Genomic DNA, 17,822 nt, shown 5'->3' on the forward strand with positions numbered 1-17,822 from the left:
TTTAACCTATACATTATTAATCAAACATTATAATGGTCTTTTCTCTATCAGTACCTGTTAATGTCCCATATTTTGCTGGTGTTGTCCATGGAAGCAGAAGCCACAAAATCTCCACAGGAGTGCCAGGAGCAGCCCCAGACTGCATGACTGTGTCCTTCCAAAGTTAGAATACATTCACCCTTTGCAAAATCCCATATCCGTACTGTTGTGTCTCCACTTGAAGTGACCAATGTAGTGCCACTGTTAATGAGGAAAAAAGAAGAGAGTGATCATTAGCAAACTTGGAGGTTAAGATAAAGTTGAGGCCTTCTGCAAACCATCTTTGCCACTACAGGAGTACAAGATGGGCACCTGTAGTTACATTTTAAATACAATACAGAAACTATGTGCCAAAAGATCTCAGGGTCCTGTCTTTACACCATTTTATGATACAGATGGAACTGGCATTTTAGGGTATACTAATGAAGACATTTTAGTTACATCTATACTACAGGGATCTTTCAAAAGAAGCCCTTCAGGAAGACCTCTTGCAAAAGAACTTTTCGAAAGTGTGTGTCTCCACACAAAAAAGTGGATCAAGAGAGTGAGCTGCTCTTTTGAAAGAGAGCATCCACACAGCCCCCACTCTTCTGAAAGAACGGGCTGGTGATCAAAAAAAAATCAGGCCCCATGAGGACAGCTATTTCGAAAAAAAAAAGGGCCTGTGGAGCATCTACGCACATTTTCTTTCAAAAGCAGCTTTTGAAAGGGAGCACTCTTCCTGAAACGGGAAAGGAAGAGTGATTTCAAAAGGAGCGCCACGTTCTTTTGACTTACTCTTGAAAGAATGCTTTTTGCGTGTAGACGCTACATGGGATCTTTCAAAAAAAAAAAAAAGCCCTTCTTTGAAAGAACTTGCTCGTGTAAACACAGCCATTGAAAGAAAAACGCTCAAATAACTTCATTTCAGTGGACATGGATTTCAAAAATCTCACTCATTTCTAATTCATTTTTCAGGTGTTCAGTAATAGTTATTTCAGGTCAAACTGCTTTCATAAGAGAATAAAAGAAATTAAGGGAAGAATTTTATTTTTCCCCAAATCCCTGCTAATTTTTAACCTATACATTATTATTCAAACATTGTAATTCTCTCTTTTCTCTATCAGTAGTGTCTCATTACAGTAGTCAACATACCAAAGCCTGAATACATATTATATAAATGTGTGTGAAAATAGAACTTCACTAAGACCATTTGTCAGAACTGAGCATAGGGATACTGAAGATAACAGCATTTTTCCAATTTATATCAGCCAGCGATCTGGTGTTCTATTTTCTGAGAAAACAATGCCGTGGATCACACACAAAATCTGATGCCACCAATGACTAAATCAAATAATGTCTGAAGTACAACTCCCCATATTTCACTCATGTTGACAAAACAGTTGTAGAAACCGAGTCAAAGGCCAGATCAGCCACCAGATCATCCAGGATGACCTCCTGTTGTATCACTTAACACCCTATAGTCACACCCCCCACACACAAAACTGAACAGCTGAATTAGATCCAAGTCTTACAGCCCACAGGAAACTAAAATTACTGTTTGACCTGTGGAGGATATGTTATCCAGAGTTGAGGACCTTCTACTCAGGACATCCTTCCATAAGCCCCTCTGACATAGGGTGGCCATGTTACCCTATGTGAAATACGGGACACCTGGTAAAATTGGTTGGAGTTAAGTGAGTTCAAAGGCAATCCATTAGAACTATGCAGGACAAACATTCAGTAGAAGATTCAGTTGACTCAGCAACCATCTATACAATATACTGAATTATGGTAACAAAAATAGGTAAAAATTAAAAATATATACCTACAATTAAGTGGCTATTGTTCTATAGAAGTGCCTGCCTTGTCCTCATCTTGCTGTCCTCCAGAGTGTCAGATGGTAGTGTGGGGGCTGGTACTGAGCGTCAAAGGGAAATGCAGGAGCCAGAGCAGGGGGCTGGGGGAATGTTGGGAAAGACAGGGCTATGTGAGTGAGCTGCTGGAAATCAGGGCTGGATGTGTGAGCAGAAGGACAGGAAACAGGGACAGGAGACTGGGAGCAGGGAGGAGCCCTGGGCTGGATTCTGGAACAATGTAAGCCATTTGAAATGTTTGTAGCAGTATAAAGAGACAATGAAACCTACTAGGCCAATTTTAACACCTCCTCCCCTGAGTTTAAATAAATTATGGTGCCTGCTTTTCAGTCACTGCCTTTGGTCCATCCCTTCCACCCCTATATGCAGTCCTGGCCTATCTGGTTCCTTCATTCCCCAGGGCAGGGCCAGATTAAGATAAGGGCTGCAGTCTAATGGTTCAAATACCCCTCCCGAAACAAATGCTAGAACTTGATGGAAATCACTTAGCTGGAAAGCCAACTCTAACTGAAAAGTCAAATAAACAGGATCTATGGTAAAGCGCTTCCAGCTTCTAATTTACCATGCACCAAATAGTAAAGTAACACATGATTTTTTTTTTTTAAAAATGTTGGTCAGTTTTCAGATAGCTGTAAAACTCCAAAATAATTATGTTGCAAAAAGAATTCTTTCCCTTCTAAACCATTAACACCAGTGCAAAGTGGGACAGCCAATCTCCCTAACTCCACCCAATTCTCCCATCACCTCACCTTTTCCCACCTCCTCTCGAACGGTTGTGAGCAGTGCCTCTGGCCTTTGAGGGAAGGCACTGGCAGAAAGAATGGAGAAGGGGCTTAGCCTCCCCAAAGCAGGGGGGTTACGTCTGTGGGCTAGCAAATTAAGTGTAACTCCCCAGCATCCCACTCCTATTACCTGCCAGCAGTGTTTGTGGGAGGAAATATCTGAGACACAACCTCTGTCTTTCTCCGGCAGTGTGAGCAAAGAGTGCTCTCTGGCTGAGACTCTTTTCCGCTCCTGCACACCACCCCAACCCCCATTGCCCCGGGGGCTGCTAGCAACAACGTGTTCAAACAATCTGTTTAAAGAGCCCACCTGCCTCCTCCAGCCAGATCTTTGAACACACAGTCCCTGCTGCTTGAAGCACTGTCTCGTTAAAATTCACACCCCTGCTTTGCAACATACAGAACTATTAGTCTGTTTTTAAAAAAAAAAAAAAAAAAGTTGGGACGCTCTCCAGGGAGCTAAGAAAAGGGACAGTCCAGGCTAAAAGGGGACAGGTGGTCACCCAACTTGGACATGAAAATGTGAGGACCAATAGCTACAATGTTGACCTCAAGGATCAAAGCAGGACATCATTCCTAGGAGCAGATTCAGACTGATTGCCAACTGACATACTCAGTTTTCTGTGTCTTATATCAAAACAGCCTTTCTTATATCTTTACTTCCTCCCCTTTTTCCAATAAATATCTGGCAGATACACACATACTGAGACAGCTTGAAAAAAATGTCTCATTTATTGCACAGACCTTAAAACTCATTTGGCATTATGTGGTACAGCCACAGTTCATCTTCCAGGGTTTGATTTTGCCACATCTGTTAAGACATGACTAAACTGACCTCTCTCAGCTTGGCCATCGACCCCTGTACTCCACATTATCGCCTGAATTGAGGGACACTGGTGCAAGCCTAAAGAGGCCCAGACTACACTAGGCAAGAAAGTCGATGCTGATATGTCGATTCTAGCTATGCTAATGGTATAGCTAGAATTGTGTATCTGAAATTGACTTTCTTTCCTAGTGTAGATCTGCCCTGAGAGATCATGACCTCTCACAATTCACAATGAGGCTTTATTATCAACTTCTAAATTCACAGTCCCAACAAAGCTGTATGACACAAGCTCTTTGGCCCAAATTCTCTCTTGTGGATGTGAGTTTAACACATGATGTAAGCTGCCCAGAAAACAGGTATGCACAGGAAAGTAGTCTAAATGGATCCTGGCATTCTTTGGCAGTGCAAACAGATTCCACTTTTCCTTCCATAACAAGGGGGATGGCAGAGTGTGTAGCAGAGAAAAATACTGCATATTAAAGGAAGAGTCCCATGAAGGGATAGTTTATGTTGCTGAAGCATAAGTGCAAGGAACGTACAAAGTAAAGGTCCAACACCTGCTACGTTAAGTTCAGATCCTGATCTAGTGTTACTTAAGTGTCACTTCATAAAAGACAATTGGGTTACACCCTTTGGGGATCGAAAGCCCACAGTTGACACACATGTTGTGCAGTGTTGTTTGGAATATCTGTTCAGACCCAGCATCATCTCATTACTGAAAATACATTCTGAAGTCATGACACTGGCAAATTTGGGCAGCACTTAAATAAATGATCATGAAAATACATGCACCAAATTTTTAAAAAAGCTAAGGTTAGGCTCCTAAATCACAATATTCTAATTACACACACATTAGACGTGGAGCTGTCAAGTTTAACATTTTTCCAAATTTGTTTTACCAAACTGCGGCATGTATTCACAGATGAAGTGCGTTCTGCAGACAATAAGAAAACATTTTGCTCCCTAGAGCTAATGAAAAGTTTTTAAAAGCATGACCACTCTAAATCGGTTTGACATAACAAATATATTTATATTTGCCTGATTTTAATGTCTTAATAAACTAACATATTATACCTATAGACTGTGTCTACACATCCCCCTCCAAAAGGGGCATGTGTAGATGCATAGGAAGAAGGGGCTTTCGAAGTCAGGGGGTCCTTTCAAAAGCCCCCCCTCCCCCTGCCATCTACACAGGCAGCACGCATTCCAAAAGCGGCACTTTTGAATCATGTGCAGCTGCCATTATGCTAATGAAGCACTGCATATTCATGTCAGTGCCTCATTAGAATCTTCCAAACTGCCTCATTAACATGCCCCCTCCAAGAGGAGGGGGCATGTGTAGACACAGCCATAGTGAATGTATATCTGTATATTATACGTACATGTACACATGGATCTATCATGTATTATTTATATTTTTGGTGAAATATATACAGGTAGTTACTATTTAATGCAAAAATATCTTGTAAATGCCAAATTAATGCTAAAATAACACTGTCCCCATTATAAGCAGTAATTTACATTACATACTGCATAAATGCAAGATTTATTAACAGGAGAAAGAGTTTTGGTTAATTAGATGGAAGGCTTTCTCTTCCTTCTCTGCTCTCCTTTACAGGTGGTAAATAATATTTGCATTTCCTGGATTACTGGCAGAGCCTTATTAATTTAAGGTCAGGCTCAATTCCAGCCTGTTCTCTCCAGCAGACACATGTTCTCTTGTCTATTCTAGATTTAGAATAGTTGCATGCATAATACTCATAGAACCATAGAACACTGGAACTGGAATGGACCTTAAGAGGACATAAAAAGCAATTTAGGTTATACATGAAGTTAAATGCTGAATATCAGAATTTGTGCTTATGGGCCTGATCCAAAGCATTCTGAAGTCAATGGAAAGACTCCTGCTGTAGCCAGTGGGACTTTGTATAAGTCCTCATAAGGACACAAATGTATTGATCCTCAGATTTGGGACTGACAAGGAATATTCGCCTGGGCATTTGGCCAGAGATCTCGGAATTTTGCATCTCCACGTGCAGCACCTCCTCAGGGAAAGTAAGTTATGATCCTCCTGGCTAATTTCCCAGAATTCCACAGTAGGCAGGAAGATGTTGGTGGCCTTATTGCCAATGTCTGTGTTTCCAGGTGTTTTTAGTCTTTTACTGTAAACTAGATTAATAAATTATCATCCATACACATACCTAAGGGATCAGAGAATAGCTACAGGACACAATTCCAATTTCTGCTTTCAGCTCAAACATATGGACATGTGTGCATACAATTCTGCATGCCAACTCCTACAAATTAGGCCATACTTTTTCTTGGTCTCTGAAAGAAAATGACTTTCAGCTATAACAGTCCTATGCTGATCTAAGTACTTTTCTTCTATCTGAGACTTTTAGGTGGACCAAAGGTTTATTAGAAATAAAATACACTTTATTAAGATTAGTACCTCACATTTTATCTCCAGTACAGATTCCATTAAGGCTGTAATTCCCTGCATCATTTTAAGGTCTACATTTCCTTTCTGTAACTACATTTTTGTAAATTATTAGATCACAAAGAGTTTTGGAACTATCAGTTTCAGCTTCTAAAGCTAGAAATAGAGCATTAACTCCTGCCAAATCTTCATGAACCCTTTTCCCCCCACTCATTCTCTAAATTAAAAGATGCAAGCTACAGATACTTTGAGATTTGTGATCAAGGACTAGTACTTCCAATTCACCCAACAGGGACACAATTATTTCCTCTTGGAGTGAGCTAAGTGCCTCTATAACCGTACAAACTGATTGCCGTGCCGTTGCCATCCTTATGTACTTAACTTTGACTTCTGGTCTCCACACTTGATTTTCCTTCTTTCTTCCTCCCCACCAAAGACTCATTGTGGTTCAATCCTCCCATTTGCTTCCTCCCATTCCTGCACTCCAAAAAGGTCTACACATGCACACCCAGGACAACATAGATGTCCTACATTACAAATACATTATCTCTTTGGTTCCATCATTTTTCCTAGAAAACAGGTCTATTACTCCTCACTGACCGAATCTTACACTCCTAGGCTGCATGTACCCTCAGCTGTGCTGCTGGCAGCATGATGCAAAGGAGGGCTCTCGAAGATGCAAATGGCCACTCATTTTCAAATCCACGTGACTAATTTGCATATTTGCATGAGCTCACCCTGCCAACAGAAGCTGCTGCTGGCAGAAAACAAGCAGTGTAGATGTGGGTCTGCTGGCAAAAACCCCTTGTGGCAGCCCCTTAAGCTTGGAAAAAAATCAGGGATAAGGGGCTGCTGACAAAGGGGTTTTTGCCAGCAGAACCACGTCTACACTGCTTGTTTATGCCAGCAGGGCAAACTTGTGTGATATTTGCATATTAATGTAGCTAATTTGCATTAAGCACAAATTTACATTTCAAGACCACCCATTTGCATCAAGCTGCTGGCACTATGGCTCAGTGTAGACGCAGCCCTTCAGTTAGGACCACAGGCATTTTGTGATTCTGCAGCCAGGAATCTACCGTTGATATTATACTCTACCTTTGTGCATGTGTGTGATTTCTAGCATTCATGGCTGACAATTTTCAGTTGGTTCACATTTTTAAAGCTAGCTCATTCTGTAATATGTTCCTGAGTCTGCAGTCAGACGGTAACAATGAGTCACAAAAAGACCTACCTGCCTTTTCATTGCCAGGTGGTGTTAATTCCCATATGTAAACAAGTCAACACACATGCCACTAGTTCACTTGTGAGCATTTTCCTGCAGAAACAACAATTATTCCAGGCCCTTGTGTGCAAGGTTCACAAGGTGCCCTTTTTGAGGGTCCTTGGTTGTGTTTTGTAGCATGGGAACACAATGTGTTTTGCAGCAAGGGAACTCCGCTGCTGCAGGTTTATGCATTACTTCTTGTAGAGACCTCTCAGCAGTCCCTTTTAGTAAGACACGTGGGAAAGTATGTGGCATTCATTTCTGGGATTAGTTTCTACCTCCTCAAAGGTTGTGGAAAGAAGCCAAGTATTTTAAGTCAGTGGGTGACAAGTGAAGTTCTCCATCCATGGACACGAGTGTTGTAATTTGGAGAACTCAGCTTACCCCTAGGTTGATCTTCTACCCTAAGATCAGGTTCAATTTCAGGAGAGTTACAAAAATTTGTTACATTAATTTTATAAAATAAAGACAGCCACTACCTTAACCCATTTAAAATTTTTCAGACTGTTTTTCAAAACTATCCATTTTATTATCACACTTGAGATATAACAACAAAAACATACATGCAGTAAGTCAATTCTAAGGTGAAAAAATAACGTATCTGTTAATTATTAGCACTTTGTAAGCACATGATTTTTCTCAATCTGGATTTACAGAACTTTTGTGCCACTCCTTAGCTGTGTCTACACGTGCACGCTACTTCGAAGTAGCGGCAGTAACTTCGAAATAGCGCCCGTCACGTCTACACGTGTTGGGCGCTATTTCGAAGTTGAAATCGACGTTAGGCGGCGAGACGTCGAAGTCGCTAACCCCATGAGGGGATGGGAATAGCGCCCTACTTCGACGTTCAACATCGAAGTAGGGACGTGTAGACGATCCGCGTCCCGCAACATCGAAATAGCGGGGTCCTCCATGGCGGCCATCAGCTGGGGGGTTGAGAGATACTCTCTCTCCAGCCCTTGCGGGGCTCTGTGGTCACCGTGGGCAGCAGCCCTTAGCCCAGGGCTTCTGGCTGCTGCTGCTGCAGCTGGGGGTCCGTGCTGCATATACAGGGTCTGCAACTACTTGTTGGCTCTGTGTATCTTGCACTGTTTAATGAAAGTGTGTCTGGGAGGGGCCCTTTAAGGGAGCGACTTGCTGTTGAGTCCGCCCCGTGACCCTGTCTGCAGCTGTGCCTGGCTCCCTTATTTCGATGTGTGCTACTTTGGCGTGTAGACGTTCCCTCGCTGTGCCTATTTCGATGTTGGGCTGAGCAACGTCGAAGTTGAACATCGACGTTGCCAGCCCTGGAGGACGTGTAGACGTTATTCATCGAAATAGCCTATTTCGATGTCGCAACATCAAAATAAGCTATTTCGAAGTTGGGTGCACGTGTAGACGTAGCCCTTGTGACAGAGCAGGCTTCCAACAAGTGTGAAAAAAATTAATAGCTTTACCCCTTAGGTTAATGCTAAAAAAACTATTTTAGTTGCATTAAAATCCTGCAATGAATCTATATGGAAAGCCCCAGGGAAATGGCAGGGAAGAAATTTCTTCCTTTTGCAGACCAGATTCACTGCACCTTCCCATGGAGCATGACCAATTGTTAGGTTAGTGGTTTCCTTGGTTTTCTTTTTACTTGTGCTTCTTAACATATGCTGTTGTTTTTGATGGGCACTTATAGCCTGCTGGTTATAGGGGGAAAGGTGGAATTCAGTTTTAAATTATAGAAAAAAAAACATTTCTCCACATGAAACGGCGGACGAGGCTGACTAGTTCAGCTACAAAAGGAGTGGAGTCTAGGGATTGTTTAATTTGTCTGCAGTTCCTTAAGAACTTAAGCTAGGTTAGCTCCATAGACTTTTAGGTCTGAAGGATCTAGTCTGACCTCTTGCACATAATCTCACTGACCTACTGTCGTAATAGACCTCTCATCTTTGGCTGAGTTACTGAAATCCTCAACCACGTTGCTGAGTATCCACTGTGTTCACTATCTTAAACCTACAAGTGCCCCATGCTTCAGATGAAGACAACATTCACCCATCCCATCTCAAGTCTCTGTCAGTCTGATCCGGGGAACAATTCCTTCCTGACCCTGGGAAAGAAGTCTTTGTAATAACTCAGAGACTTCCCCTCCTAAAGTCCACTCACTAGCCACTGGAGATATTTGCTCCTAGCAGTTGCAGATCAGTTACCAGTGTTAGGTATAAATACCAGCCACATATCATGGAGGGCTTAGTTTCTTTTATATTTAAGACTGAGGCTGAAAATATGACGACTGAGTTCCTGAATTTTGCAGCTCTCTAAATCATATTACCGATAGGGGATTATAATTTTAAAAATCTATTATTCCAATGCACTCCCAATTTCTTCCTGCCCTCTCTTTCCTTTACTTGTTCAATGAGTCTGCAGCACACCTCTTTCACGCTATAACTGTAATAGGACATTCTTCAAAAATAAATGAGTCTAGGAAACAACCCATTTTATTAACCTTCACGATGTGTCATTTCTCCAGGTTACTGATGCCACAAAAAAAAAGACAGAAACACAGCAAAAGGTCTTCCTCTTTTGAATTTGTCATCAAAACTGGGACAAGAATGAATTAAATTTCAAAGATTCAAATTAAAGCCTAAACTGACATTTAATAAAACGAGACAGCTGAGATCCAGTAACACAGCAACAATCACTTGCTGGCTGATGGCTGGCATTCTGCTCCTTCTCACAGGAGTAACAGATCACTCCAGAATCACCTTTCCTGAGGAATACAGTGCTAGCCAGCCAGAACCTGGTGTTCAAAATACACTCAGCTGTTTCCATGCTCTGCACTGCTGTCTGAGGCTTGGCAAGTGTTGGTTCTTAATGGGTGCACTTTGACTTTGCTAAATACCCCTTACACTCAGTTACAAAAAAGAAAGAAAAAGAAGAATCCGTCTTTCAGAAAACTAAGTCAACTGAATTAGGCTAAAAAGATTATGCTGGACAGTGACTGATTGCTTCCACTAACCTCTTGGTGTCACTTTTCATTTACTTCCAAACACTTAGTTGCCAATCTTAAATCTAAAAGGCCAAAAAGTATGTTGAATACACTGATATGAAACACAGATTAGCTTGTTTGTTTCTAGAGGGAAGGAGGAAGGATGGAAGAGGTCAGTTATCTATTTTTGTTTATAGCCTTTGCATCAAAATACCACTAAAAAGCAGCTCTTGTATTTCTGGCTCAACCAAGTCAGCAATTATTGCTGTTTTTAACAAAGCGGTGACATTAGAACTGCCTTCTGGAAGCCTTTAGAAATTCTCTCCAAAACTAATAATGCATTATATGTCTAGCAGAAATTATACTTATTTGTCATGCCACTCTTTACAATAGTTAACTTTTCATAATATATTTGCATATATCTATTCAATGACATCGTAATTAGTTTCCTCTCTACCCCTAGCTGGTGGATAAGTGCATATGGTGTCAAAGGAAAGCTGTAGCAATAGAAAGGGAATGTTCTCATCGGGAGCCACGTCACCAGTTCCACAGGACACAAGTACTCTGTGAAAGGACTGGTTACATTAAAGAGCTGTTGCACTTTAAGACAATATTGCCCTGCGCTGCTTAAGCTATGTTCCCTGGAACAGGGGTGTTCTGTGTACAACTTGCAGGTGGGCCATGAACCTCTGGACACTTTTTTTACATCACACGGTGACTGTATCTAGTTTTTCATAGCAATCATATTACTTCTTCATTGCCATGATACCTGATTAAATTTCTCCTTTTTTTTTTCTGTATATGTTGCTGTTTTGTTTTGCTGGTCTGATGACAATTTTTGGTCTGATGACAATTTTTTGAAGAAAATTTCCATAGGTGTTTTGCAAAAGATTATTATTGTTTGGTGTTCTGTGTTCTCAAAAAGTTTAAGAAACACTGATGTAGCCTGTGCTCGTTCAGTCATACCCCTCATGCTACAATGTCCTTCAGCTGCGGAGACTAATTGGGAATAGTTACAAGGCCACTATAATTTTAAAAGGTTAAGCCTCTACTGTCAGTAAGGTTTGAAACATAGCACATATAAGATTTCAGGGGGATGGGAGAACTGTAAATTAGATTATTGAAGAAATTTCATTTGGTCAGCAAGCAAATCGAGCCTCTGGTCTCTGTATTCTCTGATAATTGTATGGGTGTGTAATGCCTACAAGGAAATAGATTACAAGAGCCAATTCATTTTACGTACTCTAGGTCATCATAACATTATCTTATTCCTCCAAAAAAAATATACAGGATTTTGTGCTATCACTTATCTCAAATAGTTTTCAGGCATGCTGGGTGGTGAGCGAGGGCAATGCAGCAGTTAAGCTCTGCCTAGACTACAGGGGTAGGATTAGGGTCCCTTCCAGTCTAGTGTTATATGATTCTATGATTTGTTGGCTGAAGTTTGTGTCAGAAGAGACCTTGCGACAAAACTTCTAACAGATTGCTGCCAGACTGCTCAGCAACTCGAAAGAGCGCTCCACCCTGTGGACAGAGAGTGGTCGGACTGCCTGGCTGCTCTGTCAGCAAAGTAGTCCCACAGAAGCACAGCATGCAGGGTTGTATGATGTCATGGAAGCCCTGGAATTTCCAGACCAGCATTTTGTCAACAGATCTCTGTCGACAGCAGTGTTCTTCCTCCTGGTGAGTGGGGTACAGCCGTCTACAAAAATGCTGCCTTCTGTTGACCAAACATGCCTGGAAATCTGGATGCTCCGTGGGTTTTAATCAACAAAACAGCCATTTTTTTTTGACAAAGCCCCTTTAATCTAGAAATAGCCTTACTGTTCAAGTGTTTGGCTAGGCTCTTGCTTTTCACAGCTGTGGGGGGCGGGTTTCTCTATTTGGTCAGACTGTCACTAGTCTTTGCCTCCCCAGGTCTCAATTTAGGACAACAGTGTTTCACTCAAGTGTGCTTTTTGGAAGGACCTGTCCTTAAGGAAACAGACCCTCCAAGATCATTGGCCTTTCCCCCTTTCTTGTGACTTCTGTTATTTTGCCTTCCACAGTAAAGTTTGGGGTAATGGATTTTGAGAGGCACAGCCTTTCTGGACTGCAGCCTTTGGTTAGTAGTTTGTATCCATATATACACACTGAGCATTTCAGATCACGTCCTGGTGTTTGTCCCTTTTTTTTACTGAAGGCATCCACTGCCTCACTAATTGTGGTGCAGTGCCATTGAGAAAGCATAGCAACAGCATGGGAGTTTGTTCCCAGATCTCTATGTAGATCCTCTCCTTTTTTGTTGGACAGTTTCTAGACTACATAATTCCTGGAATTCATTTCCTTTTCTCAGCTTTTTGATGTGCTCATATCAGCACTTGGTCCAGTATGACTTTTGGGGACATAGTGTACTCAAGAGTTTGGGCCTAATGCATAAAAGCCTCTGCCCAAGCTATTGCTTCATTTTACACATTGATTTTTCTGCCAACACATGCTTTAGAGAGTGGTGCAAACCTCCTGCTGATTGCATTGCTCTGAGTAGGGGAGTTGTGCCGCAGGCTTCTTTGCCAAAGGGATCCAGGAAAAATAGTTCCGAGTATCTCCTATGTTCTTGGCTTGTTTGTTCTGAATCCCAAGGTACAGAGAATCGTGTCAGATACTTCCAAGGTATCCCTGTAAATCTCCTATCGCAACTAATGGAAGAAACCAAATCAAGCAATATGCGCCAAGATAGAAGATAGACAACAGACAGGTTGAAAGTTCTGGCCAGGGCTAGATTCAAACAAGTTAGTTTGCAATGAGCAGCTCTCAATCTCAGTACAAATACCCTGAGTAATGCAGTTCTTTCTAGCCTAATCCTCACCAATATACAAGTAGGTTCCATCCAAACTCATGCAATTCAAGAATAATTAAATGCAAATTTTTAAATAATTTAAACAGCTAGTAGAAGGGTAAGTACCTAGAACACTTTAATTTGACTTTCAAGACGTTTTGGAATTATCTGGAGAAGGGAATAAAAATGGAAAAAGCCAAAAAATATTGAAAGCTTTTCAGAGTAGTTTCAGATAAACTCTCTACATTCACCATCTGCAGCTTGGAATAGAAAAACCTCTTGATGTTGGATTAAATTTTGGGATGGTTTAATTTAGTGGTGCCTATTACAAACATCTGGGGCACATCAACAAATGATGCAAAACACCAGTTTTTACTGAAAGTTTCTTAGCACAAAGAGCAGCATGTTGAGGATTTAATCTGCAAATTCTCTAACCAGATTAGTTGTTATGGTGCAGGAATGCAATTAGATGTGATGAATGATATTTTGTTCAAACAGATCACTTTGGCAACTATCTATATGTTCCCAGGCCCAGTTCTTCTATTCCAACATTGAGTAACACTCAGCAACTTCTACTCCATTGACTTCACTGAGAGTAATCAGATAGATTCATCAATTGCACAGAAAAGATCCCCAATCCCATTGTTAGCTGGGCTAATTCACCTGGCAAAGCACAGACATTTTTTCCTCCAGCTTCTTTACAATATAATAATGTGCATGAGAGCAAATTTTTCTGCCCTTTCTAAGATTTTTTTTTGTGCCATGCATCACCAGCATAACATCTACAGTTCTGCAATGTTAAGAGCCAGTGCACACAAACACATAAACTTAATTCTTCTCCTTAGCCTATGCATTAGGATAAAGTCTTTAATTAGGTGACTGCTTAAATGCATGACAACTGTGGAAAAGTCAGTCTTCTTCCTGGGCCTTTGGCCTCTATTCAGTCCACTGGACCCATTTAAGGGCCACGTTGCCCTCATTGGGGTGAGGGGTGATCAGGAGGAACCCAGTCCCCACCCACAGACCCTATGCAACTACTAGTGGGAAGGGCTGACTTCCTTAGTACAGCAACTCTTCTCCCTGGGCCACTTCCCCAGACAATTCCCCCAGTACCTTCTCCAGGCTGCAGCTGTAACAAGTCCCCCTCTCAATCTACTACAGCTCCTCACTCTCCCTCTGGGGTTCCTGTTCCTTTCTTCTGCTCCTCTTCAACCTGCTTTCTCTCACTACTCAAATCCTCACACTCCCCTACCCTTCCCACTGTGAAGGGCTTTTACAGGCCTCTTATGAGGCCTGTCTTGGAGTCAGCTGGCCCCAATTAGCCTGAGCCATCTCCTGCCCAGCTGCCTGTGATTGCCCTACTGGTATTTCACAGGCCCATCTGCTTGTTTGGGCTCCCTCTGAGGAGGCCCTCTGCCCTAGCCCTGACACACAACATAATGCACTTTTACCCACAAAAGAAACACAAGAAGTGCTGGACATGTAGAAGGAGGTTAGCAGAAAGAATCCTTGAGATCCAGTCTCCCAGCTCCATGCTGTCCAAATAATCCTCTTAAGTGGTGAGCTGCTTTCTCTGTGGTTACAGTTTTTTGCTGCTATTAGACTACAGAGAAGGTCTGTAGCACATTAAAAAACTGAACACATTTTGGGGGCTTTGGCTCTTTACAAATACCAATACTATTGATTTCAAAACCTAAACTGGAACAGTTCCAGAAATATAAATATGAAAAAAGGAAAGAAACCTGTTTCACAGAGTGTTATTGATTTCCTTACACTTTTATAGCTACAGTTTGATTCTTGATTGTGTTGAGATTTCACTAAGTTTACCACAAAAACACATTGGCTCATTCTTTGTGAGATGTAAAGTATAAAATGTTTCAGTTTCTTCAAAACACTAGAAATTCTACCACCACTGTTTACGAGGATACATTTCATAATACTGATTTTGGTTGCACTTTGCTAAGTATAAATCAGGTTAGTGTGTGAGATGCAAATAAGAAATATGTGGACAGGTATTGAAATCTACAATTATATCTATTAATAAAGAGTAATATGTTGATATTGGTCCCACTTCTGAGTAACTACACCTGTATTGCCCCTCAGTGGACCAGCTAGAAGACGTGCTCCTAACATTGCCTTTCTCCAGTGGAAATTTGTCTTTCACAGCCTTCTACCTGGGTTATTTCCAGGCTGCATAGTGCACTGACTTCACTGTGACATTCCTGGCAGAGACAGGCTGACAAGCAGACCTGATTGCTTTGTCTTCAGAGACTGATAGCTGTGATAATAAATTACCACAGATGATTTTCTTCTTAAAGTAAAAGCACTACCAAACCAAACAAACAAAACCGTTGAAGGCAATACGAGAAACTACATACATGCTAATAAGCTTACCAGTCATCGTTCCAAATCTAATACGTGCCCTAGCAGGATCAGTCCTTTATACACCTCTCCCCATGTGGTTTCCATTATGATCACAAACAACAAGAAGTCCTGTGGTGCCTTATAGACTAACAGGTATTTTGAAACATAAGCTATCGTGGGCAAAGATCTGCGTCATTAGATGCATCTGAGGAAGCGGGTCTTTGCTCACGATAGCTCATGCATCAAAATATGTTAGTCTATAAGGTGCCACAGGACTTCTTGTTGTTTTTCAAGATACAGACTAACTCAACTACCCCTCTAATAATTATGATCACAAGTTTGCCAAGACTTCAGCTCAGAACAAGCACATGATTTGTCTACTCTGTCTAGTTCAGATTTTCATTCTGGAGTTTCTACAAGCAGGTAATTAGGTGAATAATAAAACCAGAATAATACACAATAATAGAACTGCTAGGAAGAAGGTTAATTTATTTCTGAGAGGAATGAACCTCATAGAAGGGTTTTCCTCCCAGGGTGTAGCTTCAAAAACGTACATTTGAAGTGGGTCATTTTCATTCTCTTTTTCCCGAGGTATCTTCCTAGGACCTCCACTTTGAATGTATTGTTCCAAAAAGCCCTTTGAATTTCCTAATACCTTCCAGACATTGGATTAGTCAGTCTTGTAGAGAAGGTACATACAAGTCCACAATAACACATGCACAACTAAATTTTAACATACTAGCCCCAAAGATATTAAAACTAATTCAATAAGGCTTAAGTTAATTCAATAAAATTCATTCAGCATACTGCAGGGCATTGTCAATCTGGTTTGCGCTACAGTATGTCTACGTTCAGAGATACCCAACTGTTTCTAAACATACTTTTAGTACCTCACATTGGAACAAGCTCTCTTCAAAAATGAGTTTATAAGTTTTTATATAAAATTGTTTCTAGCTTCCTTGAAAATCTCTCTTTCTTCTACCTATTTTCCATTCATATTTTGCCAGTGTGGAGTATGCAATTCGTTCTTCTTTGGAATTGCTAATTGAATCTACTCTTTTACCCTAATGCTAAGCCCACCTGGTTAATGATGTAGCTTAATAAAGTGCTCTGTAAAAGAGTTATCCAAATCCTGTGTACGAAAAGTCTTCCGCCTTCTATAGCCTGGTGAATAGGGCACTAGCATTATATGTTGGAGACCCCAAATCAAGCCCCTGCTCTGCCAGATTCAAAACAAAGATTTTCATCCTAGATCTCTCTGGATCAGGTAGAACAGGAATTTGGACCTCAATCTATCAGACCAGCCTCAGGCCACACATACACATTGCTGAACTGCAGAGCTAAAGTTGACATTTTGGAGCTGAAATTTGACATTTGGTAACTTGACATTTTGATAATTCCATTTTCCTGACAATATTGGGAAAGGTTTTGGTTTTGTTTCATTTCAAAGCCTGAGACGTTGCTGTCCTCTGGTCAACAGTAATATTGAATCACATCATCTTAATAGCTCCTTTTTATGATATGCATATTATTTAGCCATTTTATACAGCAAGCATACATCACCAGTAACCCCATGGAAAACCCAAAAAGCCTTCTTCAGGAACAAATAATTGGCTTTGATTCATAAAAGAAAATAGTAATGGACAGAGAAAATTGAAACCTCTAGATAATTACCCACACAGAAATACCACGCAAAAAAGATGAAAATAAAAATGATGCTTCAATCTCAGGAACAAAAACCTACCAGAATGGAGCAACATAATAAATGATAACATGAGAACAGAAACAAATACAACAACTGAAATGAGGATGCAGCAACCCGCTTGAATTGTCCTCTCTGTGCTTGGGCATGATGCCATATTATGATTGGTGTTTAAGTTTGATTCCCTCACAAGATGAAAATGTAAGTCTCACAAGATCAGGTGATTTCACAAACTTTCATTATCTTCAGTTATTAATTTACACAGTGACAACCACTGCTGTATGCATGTTACATGCAGGGCATCCCACTGGCAGGGGCACCAAGTCATCAGTACTAGGCTTTCCACCCTGAGGAAGCCCCACTGCAGGAACTGGCCCTGTGGCTGAGGAGGATCAGCACTGAGCACTTGACTGGACATGAAAGTTTGGCCATATAGCCCTGAAGACGGTGGGACTGAACCTGAGTGGCACTGCAGCCTCCGTGCATCAGGTTGCAAGGCCAGTCAATCACACTTGAGATCCTGCCCCCTCACCTGTCATGATGGAGGAACTGCGGGGGGCTAAAGTGGAATGGGTAGTGGGGAGGCCAGAACTGCATCTTTTTCAACAGGCTCCTGAACCAAGAGTCCCCCCGCCCCCCCAGAAGCCTTTCCATAACTTGATTCTAGCAGCCCCTATCCCCTCTGTTCTGCCCTCAGGACTCGCTCAGTGACAGCCATAAAGATTTACTACAAGTACAGGAAGCTGTAGTGAGAACCCACTTTGGGGAGCTGACTGGA

The 17,822-nt window shown here is 41.4% G+C and overlaps 1 protein-coding gene across 4 annotated transcripts in view; it reads right to left on the minus strand.

Moving 5' to 3' along the window:
* SPAG16 (sperm associated antigen 16) overlaps positions 1 to 17,822 on the minus strand; it is a 624,134-nt gene that overhangs the window by 261,699 nt on the left and 344,613 nt on the right. For all 4 annotated transcript variants that reach the window (XM_075000811.1, XM_075000810.1, XM_075000812.1 and 1 more), the window contains exon 12: positions 55 to 240. In XM_075000811.1, the coding sequence (XP_074856912.1) occupies positions 55 to 240 (186 nt within the window). The remainder of the gene's footprint in view (positions 1 to 54; positions 241 to 17,822) is intronic.

Source organism: Carettochelys insculpta, chromosome 8 (assembly GCF_033958435.1).
Source record: "Carettochelys insculpta isolate YL-2023 chromosome 8, ASM3395843v1, whole genome shotgun sequence".
NCBI classification, from domain to species: domain Eukaryota; kingdom Metazoa; phylum Chordata; order Testudines; family Carettochelyidae; genus Carettochelys; species Carettochelys insculpta.